General features: G+C 39.2%; 1 protein-coding gene across 1 annotated transcript; it reads left to right on the top strand.

Annotated features, from left to right (window-relative positions):
- The first annotated feature begins 10,097 nt into the window (after nucleotides 1-10,097).
- LOC142640136 (uncharacterized) lies at nucleotides 10,098-11,297 on the top strand. The gene is made up of 2 exons (XM_075814229.1): nucleotides 10,098-10,401; nucleotides 10,570-11,297. Exons 1-2 carry the CDS (start codon nucleotides 10,098-10,100, stop codon nucleotides 11,295-11,297), a joined length of 1,032 nt encoding a protein of 343 aa, XP_075670344.1.
- Nucleotides 11,298-13,033: the final 1,736 nt, after the last annotated feature.

Genomic DNA, 13,033 nt, shown 5'->3' with positions numbered 1-13,033 from the left:
CATATATATACAAAATGTTATATATATATATATATAGACACACACACTCATTGCTTTGCTTTGCTCCTCGAATTTAACACAAGCAACACGCATGTTGTTGAGAGTATAATAGTACCCTCCCAATACACATACAAATGGTACCATTGCTCTCCCCTTTTGAGGAAAATAGTATTCCGCCGCTTCTCTTAGTCAGCTCCCTTTGTGTCCCACTCCATCCATAGCTACTACATCTGCTAGTTCAATCTGAAAACCCTAACTCTCTCTATCTCCTTCTTCTTCTTTTTTAATATTAAGTAAATGTAATAGAAAATATATATATTTAGTGCACACACTATAGCTTTAATTATTTGTGGTGAGAAAGAGGCCTTGGAGGGCTCCAAGATTCTTACCTTTCTCTCTAAAAAAAATGATGATGAATGTCAAGTAGAGACACTCAGACACCTTATTTACCGACACTTTGGATATTACACAATTCATGCTACAATGAACATTGATTATTATAAGTAATCTAAACTGTATTGTCCAATACTTTGATGAAGCAAAATATGGGTTTGAAACTCCCCCACTTAATGCAAGAAATGCATGTGTTTTCTATATATATATAATTTTGGAGAACAAGAGTGTCTAAGGAGATATATAGGTCAAAAATAATATATATTCAATAATTATGAATTTTCAATATACATTTTAAACAAATAAATTTGCCAATTACACGTAGCATTCACTGTAGGTGTCTAGGTGTTTTTCATGATATTTGGGCATAGTTTAATTTTATTTTGTTAAAATTGTATAAAGTTATTAGATAATGGAAACTTAAATTCATAACTTGTGTCCTTAGAGCATTAGCATTAACATAGGAAACTTTTTAGTCAAATTTTAAGTTAAGAAGCTACTTTTTCTAGTTTATCTACTTACTTTCAAAGACACACATCTAACTCTTTTTTTTTTTTTTTTCATTGTATTAATTTTTTTTTTCTCTCTTTCCCTTCACCATAGCTAGGGCCGGCCCTAGGCTTAGGCCAATTAGGCCATTGCCTAGGACCCGTTACTAGAGATGGCCCCAAATTTGGGGGCAATTTATATATATATATATATATATATATTCGGGAGATATTAAAACATTTTAGTTTACATTTTTTTCACTATTAAAAAAGGTCAAAGAATTAAGTAATGTTAGAGATAGAGATAAGACAAATGTAAATAAATAGGTCTTACAAATAGACGTGTTACTAATCACAAGTAATTCAAATAGGAAAATGTTAAAAATACTATAAATTTTACTACATTACTTTTATTTATTTAATTATTTTTATACAAGATAAAAATTCTACTCTAGCCTAATCTAAGTGTATGTGTGTGCGAAACTCTCTTCTAAAGATTTAAATCTCGACCATTGTCCCCTACACTCTACAAGTACTTGTAGAGTGATCACTGCACCAAGGGTACATAGTGATTTCCATAACTTTTATAATTTGATGTGACAATAAAAAAAATCATATTAAAAAGTAAAAAGAATGGATTTAAAAAAATATATTATATAAAATGCTACTTAAATAATATTTAAGTGATAACTAAAGGCCCCATTTGAAGATTTCGTCTTAGACCTCCAAAATGCTTGGGCAGCCCTGACCATAACCTATAAAACCAATCTCACCGCAATCAACCCTATAGTCCATACCACCACTCACATTGCAAAACAAAGTGATCAACACAACACAAAAACCAAAATCTCCACTTTTAAATCTTTGTTCTCATCAAAAAAGATGTTAAACGTGTGATAAGTTTGTGGGCTTTAGACCCACTTTATTTGTCTTGTTTAGAAAATATGTTTGTATAGCACACATACTTGTATTGTACATATAACACTTGTACTACACACTCTTGCCTCTTATATAAAGTCACACTCTTGCCTCCTATATAAAGTCATTCTTTTTGCTCATCCCACAAGCCTATTAAACATTAACGCAAGAATTAAACAAGAATCTCTATGGTAAAGATTAGTTGTTTCAGTTTAAGAACCATGAAAGATGTCGTGGGATATGGATCGTTCACGTGCATGAGAGAGAGAGAGAGAGAGAGAGAGAGAGAGAGAGAGAGAGAGAGAGAGAGAGAGAGAGAGAGAGAGAGAGAGAGAGAGAGGGGAAATGGGGATTAAATAGAAAAAAAAAAAAATCAATTACTAAACTACAAAACTAGTTAAAATTTCATAAGCATTGTAACTAGAACCCATTTTGCCTAGCGGAAAAAACTAGCTTAATGTTGGGTGATTTTTTGAGTTGGAAATTCAAATTTTAGCTGGACTAGTTTGATGGTGTCTAAATAATGCTAGTGCTCTTAGGGAACTTATTAACAAAAATTTTGTAAGATCTTATAATCGTTAAACAATAGTGAGTGCATTACACATATAATAACGCGTACCGTATTTGATTACACGTATTATTGCATGAGAAAATAACTATTTTATTTTTAGAAACGTTTAACTATTTTAACATTAAATAATATATCATATGGGGTAACTGTTGCACTCATAATTTCATGTTAAGTTGCAGGGATACTACAAAAGAGTTTTTGTATATGTTCCCTTATTTTTTAGGACAATAAACCCATAAAAATATGTCCATCCAAAAGTTTATGTTTGAATTGACTTATTTATTTATTTGCTTATTTACTTAAATTGGATAAGAGTATAGTTATATCTTAAAAAGTAAAATTTTAAAATGTTGTGCAAAACCAAATAAACTTCCTAAAAAACCTAAGGTGCACTTTTTAATTTTATTGGATCAATAAGATAATAATGTAATGTATCAACTGTCGGTAGCAGGAATGCCTGCGAATTCGAATGAGACAATGCAGCTATATACAAAGAATTTTATTTGTTATTTTATTTAAATTACACCCCTGACATAGAGTCAAGTGATGTGTGCAATTCATACAATGGACAGATAATAAGTCATTTCAAAGGGATAACATGTCACGCATGTGATACACGGGACTCATGTATCATGGCTTTTGTGGCAATTCACATGTGCATGTAAAAATTAGGATTAACATCATGATTTAAGAAATCTAGATATATAGAAGGTGCAGAGAAAATACCATTTCCCTTTTTAAAGTTATAGAAATTATGGTAAGAAAGTTCTGAGATAACAAAGTTATTTAGATAAACAAAATTTTGCTCCAAATTGATTTGAAAGAAAATTCTATCAATCTAGTTATTAAGTGATTCAAATAATTTAATAAATTATGTAATTTAATATATTTTAATAAGGGTAAAATTTAGCTACAAAATTGGTTATAGCCTGAGGCTACAACCTTACTCAATAAAATAAAATAAATACTACATATTTTGAAAATATAACTATGGAATTACATGTTCTTTACACTCTTAATACACATGTCAAATTTTGTGTCAATTGGATATTATAATATTATATACTATATGATCTATAAACTTATATTTTATGCATAATTTTAAATTATAAAAACTAGCAATTTAAACAATTTATTGATGGCATATATATTGATCTTTAATTTTCTAGAAATTTTGCAAACATGGAGGATATAAAAAAAAGATGTAATCCAACAGTGGAATTCTCAAAATTCACCTCCAATAAAAAGCTATTAAGTAAAGTTGTAGTCTTATGCTATAACCAATTTTGTAACTAAATTTTATTTTTTCAATAATCTTCTAAATTACTTATTTGACAAAAAAATTTAGCCTTTAAGGGTCAATTTTAAACCCCCCCCCCCCCCCCCAAAAAAAGGAAAAGCCATCAAAACATCCAAACAAGAAAACCTATATCCCCCTAATTAAGGTAACAGTCAAGACCAAATACAATTTGGTGATGAAAAGAGCTCTACATCAGAATCTTCTGTATATGATACTAATTGGAATAGGAGTCCTTATTGTTCACTTCTTCTTTTTTTCTCCATGAAATAATTACAATATACTACTAACTTCGGAGTTTAAATTATTTCCTTCTAGACCTCTAAGCACTTTATGCATGAAGAGGTATCAATTCAGGTACAAGACTCTTGACTTATTATCCACTTTTCCATACACTCCCAAAAGATATAAATAAATAAATAAATAACTAAGCTATAGTTTAAAAACCTCATTATTCATATATAATAAAAGTTATAGAAGATTCTCAAAAAATAAATAAATAAAAGTTATATAACCAGCCAGGAAATCAAAATCACTATCGGCACTGTTGCTAAATGCGACTCACTAGAGGTGATGGCCTAGAAAACGCCCAAATGGGCCTTTCATGATGCAGGTGATCATAGGCTTGGTACATTTGTACAGTATGGCCCACTAAACCAATAAATCCAGAAAGCAACTTCGGCTTCTTCTGGGCCAGAAAGTGTTTTTTAACAGTTAATGTAATGTTCCTAAAAACCGTCCATTAGTATATGTGGACCTTCACCAGCATTGGCTTTCACCTTGGCCCCTCGCTCAGGTCTGACTCCGTGGAACCTTCCGGAGAAGGCCCACCAACTTTGCGGATTGAGACCCAAAAGGAAAGCAATGAACAAAACAAGGAACCCAGTGAAAAACTAGGTGCAAGGGGAAGGGGATCGTCTCATTTCCAATAAATAAATATATGTATATATATAAATAAGATTAAAGTTATATCTGACATAACTCTAAGTAATGTTATACTTTTTAATAATCTTTTGTTGGATTAATTTTTCAAGACTCTTTTAGTTGAATTGTACGTTCTTTATATTCTTAACATGCATACTAAATTCCGTGCCAATCGAAGACTACTTACTATTCGATCTCCAAATTAATCTTTTATGAACAATTTTAAATACAAAAACTTAAAATTTAAACATTTAATTAATAACATAGTTATTGATCTCATATAATTTTAAAATTTTGCAAGCATATAGAGTATAAGAAGTGTATCTAATTCAACAATGAATTTGATTAAATTCACATCTAATTAAAAGAATATGTAAGTGATGTCACTAAATTTAAAGTTATATATATTTCCACGAGATAATTCTGCTTATTATCTTTTCAACCTTCTTAGAGGGAAGAATTCTTTGAGGGTAATCCCAAGTTGGGGGTCAAAAACTTCAAACCAAAACTTTATAAATAATGCCTTAGGAATCACTAGGCTAATTAACTTCTTGATTTTTTTTGTTTTTTGTTTTTTTTTTTTTTTAAATAATAATCTTAGCTTATTCCTTCACATAATTTAAGACGATTTCCAAGTCGAGGCTGTTGAGCCCATTCACCTACGAATTAAAAGTTCCAAAAGCCCATTACAGCCCACTTGATCCAAAAGCCCATCAGACCACTTAGCCCCACCACTTGCATATGAAAACCCTTCTTATATCCACTGCCAGGCGCCAGCACTGATGTTTGTAGCTTTGCAATTTGCTTTTCACTAGTTGTAAGCGTGTGTTAAGTCCACAATTAATTCTAAGTATCCTTAGGGCTGGTGTCTTCTTTTATATCTTGTAGTTTCATCACGGGCAGTGGCGTTGGGCTTACCCGCATGAAGTTTGGTTGGTGATTGAATCTAGGATACCCGGTTCTTTATGGGTAAAGCTTAACTGGGTAGGGTATGGATATTACCCGAATTGTTTGGGTAGGGTATGGATATTATCCAAACCCAACCCGTATTAAAAAAAAAAACCTCTCTCACCGTCACTCACACTCTCCGATGAGAAACCACAACAACAACAACAACAACAATCACAATAACTACTTGGAGGAGAGATTCAACGGAAGAGATTTCCTATTGAAGCGGTGGTACTCATTTAGATTCGAACGGAATTTAGCGTCCAAGAGGATGGTGATGGAGCCAGCAACAACGTCACCATGGCAGTACAGAAGAGGAAATTTCTAGAGCAAATGACCATCGCCGTTTGGATCCATAACAAAACCTAGAGTTTTCTCATTCCACTACTACAGAGGAATGAAATCGCCGTTTTTTCGAAGAAGAGGATTTTTCCCGTTATCAGAAAGATTCGCCAACTCTGACAATAGCGTCGAAGGTGAATCATCAAGAAAAACGAAATCACGCTACTCCACCCTGGTCAGACCAGCTAATCTCTCTCTCATCTCCACTATGTCTCCACGTTGCAATGGTATCACTCTCAACGCCGTTGTTTCCGCCTCTACCTTCCTCCATATCTCCGATCACGTTTACGACCTTCTCCACAATCTCTCTCTCTCTCTCTCTTATAGTCTTTGTTTGCTTGCTCAGAAAATTTTGTGTTCTGATTTTACTTTTGGATTTTGTTTTAATGACTGAGGTGGAGCTAAGTTTCTGCTTGGTTGACGAGATAATATATATATATATATATATATAGACACAGTAACAGACCAAAGAGTGGGAAAAAATACACATGGAGGGGCCATAAAGCTATTGATTAGTTTTTAAGTTAAAATGTTTTGGATTTAAAAAAAAATTAAATTAAATGGGTTTCGGGTAGGGTATGGACATTCATGGATAATATATCCGGGTAAGATTTGGGTATGGATACTAATGGGTATTGATATTCGGGCATCCATGGGCAAACTTTTCGGGTAGAGTATGGATATACCCGATCCATACCCTACCCATGGCCATCCCTAAAATTGAATCCACATCAAATCTCAAAATGGGAAGCGATTAAGATTATTTCCTTGCTACCAACCTTCTTAGATTTATTAAATAATTCTATTGTATTCAACAAAATAAATTTGAAATGAAATTCCCTTAATATTGGGAGACATATGAGTACAATACAAATATGTGTGTAATACAAGAAATGTAAATGACAAACAAACAAACTACGTTGGGCCTAAAGCCTAATAGATTTGTACACTAGTGGCCATAGTCTCCACTAGTGCCTTCAATGGGGGTTGGGTTAGGTTATGACTCAACCGGTTACCTTGTTTTTGCAGTCCCAATACTAGGCTCTTAACGGGTAAGATGTTATTATAATTACACCCAAATAGAGAACCCACTTTTAGTCACCCCCTTTTACCCATTTTAATGTTATTTTTAAATATCCCATAGCTTTTGTTAATGGATCAAGCCATATGTGAGAACTTATTTTACCCATCTGATGTATTGTCCTTTTCATCCTTTTCATTTTGTGTTGGACCAGAAATTATTAGACTAAATTTAAGGGAATATAAAGATATTTATATTCATAGGAGTATTACCCAAACCTCTTTTTCCATTGCCAAATTAAGTTGTAATTTATTATTACTTCATTTTATTTTTTAAAGCATACTATATCTCAAACACATCAAAATCCCACATATACTTTGTGGAGAAAATTTAGGACCACAATCTTTTGTGCCATAACTTTCTCACAACTTTGATATGGCCAACTATGAGTGGTGAAAAAAAAAATATAGGTTTATATGAAAATAATACGCAACCAATCATAGTCTGATGTATCGAATAATTGTGAAAAATAATGTGGTAAAAGTTGTGGCCGTAGAATAACTCCCGTAAGAATTTTACTCACATTAAAAGCCATTTGAGAATCAAAAAATCAGTAAGTAAAGTAAGCATGGTATATTTATACATTTTTAAAAAATTTCGGTTGGGCTAAACATCAACATTAGATTGATGACAAATCAAACTTTGTTGTTAATTAGTATGTTAAAGCCAAAGCTACTTTTTTTTTTTCCAATTATAATGATTTAATTATTATAACTGTACAGGCGTCTCCCTCCTTCAAGCCCACTTAGAGCCCAGGGAGGTAATAACACATATGAAAGGCTCGTGCCGATTACGTTTATAAACATTTACAGAATGGCCGGTAAGCATGAAGTCAAGTCCCCTCCGACAAATACGTCATCCAAGCAAGCTGAGCTCGAAATGCGCGACATCACTTAGGGGATGCCCTGCCGAGTGTAAAGCCTACTGGCGAAGCAAGTTCTGATGCCACTATCACCTTCTCCCACCCATCACCAAACATCCACTTAAATGAGATGGTATTGGACATCCACGCCGTTGCCTAGGGAGTGCCTTTGCCGAGCATCAGGTTCAGCGGTGGAGCTAGTTCCAATGCCACTGCTTCCCTCTCCCACTCATAGTTAAGACTCCACTTAGGAGATACAGTATTGGACCTCTCCCTCCACCCACCAGGAGAGTGATCATGACCATTTCCACTAATTTTGGTTCTAAATAGGCAAGGAAGACTCAGTTGAGTGGGTTGGCAATTCTGGAGTGAAAAGATTAGAGCGAAAAAGTGATCATCTTGGAAAAAGAAGGAAGGTGTCAGAGAGAATAAAGGAAACTTGGGAGCTGGGCCAGCCGAGCATAGCATCACCCATTGTAGGAAATCCGAAAGCCCACCATACAAATAGATTATGAGCCCAAATACCTCTGAGACCCAATAGTCATATCTGGGTGCGCACAATTAGTGCCATTTGTGGGAAATCCTACGTAGTTGTAGTACTATCTAGGCGCGCACGGGAGAATGTTTGGAAGTAGACAGGGGAGCCATGCAAGGAGCGACTCTAGAGGGGTCGTCGCGAGGTTCTACTTGGCGAGAGAGGAGGCAAAAAAGGCAAGAGGACCGAAAACATGAGGAGGCAGAGGAATCTAGGCCCGGAGAAGGGTCGTACCAAACCCTTCGGACAATATCTGACGCCTCGATAGAAGAGACCAAGAGCATGAGCAGAGGGATCAAGAACTCGAGCGCCTACATAGGACGGTGAGGGATTTGGAGTTGCAAGCACGGGGAAGACGCAGGATGAGGGACCATGAAGAGCACAGGGAAAGGTCGGCAAGTGTGGGGAGCCACCATGTGGAAGCGTCACATCGATCCGGGTCTCGTCAACACCGTGACCGTTTACGAGAATACGCAGGCCATGAATCGACTTTTCCAGATGAGGGAAGGCCTTGAAATGTGGTCGTGGATGCCATAAGCCGGGCATTGTGCCAAGCTGCCCGATCTGCATTTTCGGGAGACATTGAGAATGCGCCTATGCCGAGCAAGTTCACACAGCCACCGTTCAATTCTTACACTGGAAAGATAGACCCGGTGGAACACGTAAGCCACTATATTCAAATGATGTCTTTACACGCCCATAATGACGCATTGATGTGTAAGGTTTTCCCCTTGAGCCTCGACCCCACTACTTTGAGGTGGTTCAACGGGTTGAAGAAAGGTTCGGTCCATAATTTCTCGGAACTGATCCAGGAGTTCGGAGTACGGTTCATGACGTGCAGCTGGGTTCCGCAGCCCGTAGACGCACTACTGTCAATGAAAATGGGGTCCGGAGAAACCCTTCGCAGCTATGCCAGTCGATATTAGGAGTTGTACAATGAGATCGGTGGGGGCAATGAAAAGATCGTGGCAAGCACCTTCTAGATGGGGTCACCCAAAGAGTCCGGGCTGAGGGAATCGTTGACCCTGAGGCCTCCCAAGGATATGAGGCAGTTGATGAGGCGGTTCGGAGAGTACAAGCGCTTAGAAGACAATCGGCTGTAGACCAAGGGGAAGGCTTCCATCATCAATTACCCGCGGAATATTGGCTTCAACCCCAGATACAGGAAAGATTTAAGAATTCAAGAGCCCGGTACGGTGGTTGGAGGAGTCAATGCGGTGTTTAAGGAGCCCGTGCATGGGATCGTTGAGAGGATAAAAAATGAGCCGTATTTTAAGCATCCGAACAAGATGGCGGGCAACCCATCAAGAAGAAACCATAATTTGTATTGCACCTACCACTGTGATAAAGGGCACAGTGCAGCATATTGAAGGGTCACCAAAGCAGTTGGTCAAGGCAGGACATTTGAAGGAATTTCTGACTAAGACCAGGCAAAAGGGTCAGCAGCGTCGAAACCCCTCCCACCACCTCTGGGAGTAATAGAAGTCATCCATGCAGTACCAAGAGGCATACGAGCATCCACAATGAAGGGGGTATTGACCGTGGTATCAGCAGAAGGTTGCACAAGAGAGCAATCCCCGGGGAAGAAGTTGAGGTACACCAGACAACCCATAGTGTTTGATAAAGATGACTTGGAAGGCACCACTCAACCGCACTACAATGCTTTAGTAGTAATGGCCCGTGTGAGGGGTTTCATAGTAAAGAAAGTAATGATAGACCAGGGAGTGGAGCAGATGTGATGTACCCGGACCTGTACAGGGGGCTTGGCCTGAAAAATGAGGATTTGTCCAAGTATGATATGCCATTAATGGGATTCGATGGGCACCTGGTGACACCAAAGGGGCAAATTTCACTACCGGTCAACATAGGAGGTAAGGAGGTGATTGTGACTTTAATAGTGGTCGCTTCTTTCTCACCGTATACGGCAATCCTCGGGAGGCCATGGATTCATGACATGGGAGCTATACCGTCCACACTGCACGTCAAGGTCAAGTTTCGAACCGAAGATGGGATTGCAATGATACGGGGTGATCAGCAAGCAGGTAGGCAATGCGTAGTGGCCACAGCCTACAAATAAACCGAAAGGGAGGAGTCAACCGAGAAGGGCCCCCTATAGCAATTACAGCAGCCCCAAGTGAAAGGGACCGATGTCATCGAGGATTTAGTGAGAGTGAGAATCCTGCCGAGAGGCGAAAAGAGCTTCCTGATAGGGGCAGGCCTGAACAATGGGGATAGGGTGGAGTTGCTCCTTTTTCTCATACGAAACGTGGATGTGTTCGCTTGGAGCCCATATGAGGTACCCGGGGTTGACCCCGAGTTTATAGTTCACAAACTAAATGTGGACCCTTTATGCCATCCTAAGAAGCAGAGACCAAGGAGGTCCATAAAGGAGCGCACAGAGGCTATCAGGCAGGAGGTCGGGAAGCTCAGAGAGGTCGGGGCCATAAAGGAAACGTTCTTTCCAGAGTGGCTCGCAAACACAGTGGTAGTGAAAAAGAAGTCCGATAAATGGAGGGTTTGCGTCGATTTCACTGATCTAAACTGGGCCTGCCCAAAGGATCTGTTCCCAATGCCGAAGATCGATAAATTAGTGGACACCACACGCGGGCACCCAAGGATGAGCTTCCTCGATGCTTTCCAGGGTTATCACCAGATTTCCCTAGCCGCCAAGGACCAGGAGAAAACGGCATTCATAACACCCAATGCTATCTATCACTACACCGTGATGCCATTCAAATTGAAGAACGCGGGAGCCACTTATCAACGAATGATGACGAGGATGTTTCGGGATAAGATTGGACATATGGTTGAGGTATACATTGACGACATGGTGATAAAAAGGAAGAAGGGCAGCACATTGAAGACCTTAAAAAGGTGTTCGAGATACTTCGGAGACACTAGCTGCGCCTCAACGCTAAAAAATGCGCTTTCGGAGTAGGGTCTAGCAAGTTCTTGGGTTATTTGATTACTAAATGGGGGATCGAGGTTAACCCTGATCAGATCGAAGCCGTGATGTGTCTCAGACCATCGAGCAATCCAAAAGAAGTGTAGAAACTGACCGGAATGTTGGCTGCTCTCAACCGATTTATCTCCAAGTTTGCTGATCGATACCAACCATTTTATCAACTTTTGAAGCGGTGGAAGGGGTTTCAATAGAACGAGGAGTGCGATAGAGCCTTCCAAGATCTCAAGGACTACCTTGGGCGGGCACCAGCATTGGCAACCCCGGAACCAGGAGAAGACCTGTATATGTACCTCTCAATATCCGAGCACGCAGCCAGCACCATACTATTGAGGGATAGTGGTGTACAACTCCCGGTTTATTACATCAGCAAGACGTTAGTTGACGCCGAGACCAGGTATTTACCACTAGAGAAGCTAGTGCTGGCACTCGTGCACTCCACCCAAAAACTGCCCCATTACTTTCAGGCTCACACCATCCATGTCTTGATCGAGTATCCACTGCAGTCATTATTAAGGAGATCTGACTTTATAGGAAGGATAGCTAAGTGGGGGACTCGGCTAGGTTCTTTCGACATCAGTGGGCTGTCTATGTACGACAAAAGCGGGCTATCTACCAAAAGCACCTGGCTGAAGTTTTGCCAGGTGGTATACACAGGGTTAACTTCGAGGATCAAGTGAGATGCCCGATGTTGCCCGTCCTCGTGCACGAAAATCTCCGACCTGAGGACAAAATTGAGATCCCTTGCGTGTATCACTCGGGAATCCGGTAGGAACCTTTTTGATTCTGCAACAAATTCGAGGGTAAACCAATCAGTTAGACTCACAAATAAAAAATGCAAAAACGAAACAGGCAAGACTCTCGGTACCGACCAACTACATGCGGCGAAAGTGGGCAAAGTAGCTCGCTGGTGAGCCAATTGCCGCGCACCCGAACAAACTCTCCAGCTGAGTTTCTATTGGAGTATGGCAGACAAGAGATAAGCCGGACTTGCGTATCTCTAGTCTTTAAATAGTAGTCGGTGGTAAAGTTACCACACAGTTTGTACATGAAATTGATGTCATGGTGGTTCAATTGCAGCTCGAACATCTGGTTCAGCCGGCTAACATAGCTAACAACTCTATAAAAATTGGGGGGAAATTGGTTGGAGCAAAGCCCATAGAATCCTAGGGTGCCTATGATGAGGGGGTCTACAGGAAATCTAACCCCACCCTCAAGGATGGACATCGGCGGAAAGAAGGCGGCGCTTAGGTTGGCCGCCCTCTCAAGCTCGATGCTACCCTCATTGCAGTATGCAATGTCGACATCCCCTGGGACACCAAAGGTCTCTCTAAAACTAGCCAAGGCAGCCCTAGGGGTGAAGAGGTGAGAAAATCCCATTTCTAAAGTATGAAATAGACAAGAATCGAAAATGATAGAGAAGCAAAGAAAACTTACGTTAGGCTCTAGGGAGTGAAGAATTGAGGAAGAGTTTTGTGCACAGAAGAGAAATGCCCGGTAGAAGAGAAATTGGGCGTTTGAGAAGCGTGAAAGATGAAACGGGTGCCCAGAATGGGCTATTTATAGGACTTTGGTGCATTTAATGAGGCGAGGAGTGGGAAAACCCCCTCCCCCCAAGTTCCTTTTGGGTAACCTCCCCACACGTGTGGGCACGATTTACGAACCGTCAGACGGTTCGCGAACCGTCGGACGGTTCACCAGCCACCTAATCT

Source organism: Castanea sativa, chromosome 6 (assembly GCF_040712315.1).
Source record: "Castanea sativa cultivar Marrone di Chiusa Pesio chromosome 6, ASM4071231v1".
NCBI classification, from domain to species: Eukaryota; Viridiplantae; Streptophyta; class Magnoliopsida; order Fagales; family Fagaceae; genus Castanea; species Castanea sativa.
This window is presented reverse-complemented; position numbering and strand designations above follow the sequence as displayed.

What these genes read in the sequence shown, in the direction of transcription:
- LOC142640136 (XM_075814229.1), top strand. Translation starts at nt 10,098, where the DNA reads ATGTACCCGGACCTGTACAGGGGGCTTGGCCTGAAAAATGAGGATTTG. An exon ending in ACGGGGTGATCAGCAAGCAG is followed by an intron (nt 10,402 to 10,569) that starts GTAGGCAATGCG and finishes GCTTCCTGATAG; the next exon opens with GGGCAGGCCTGAACAATGGG.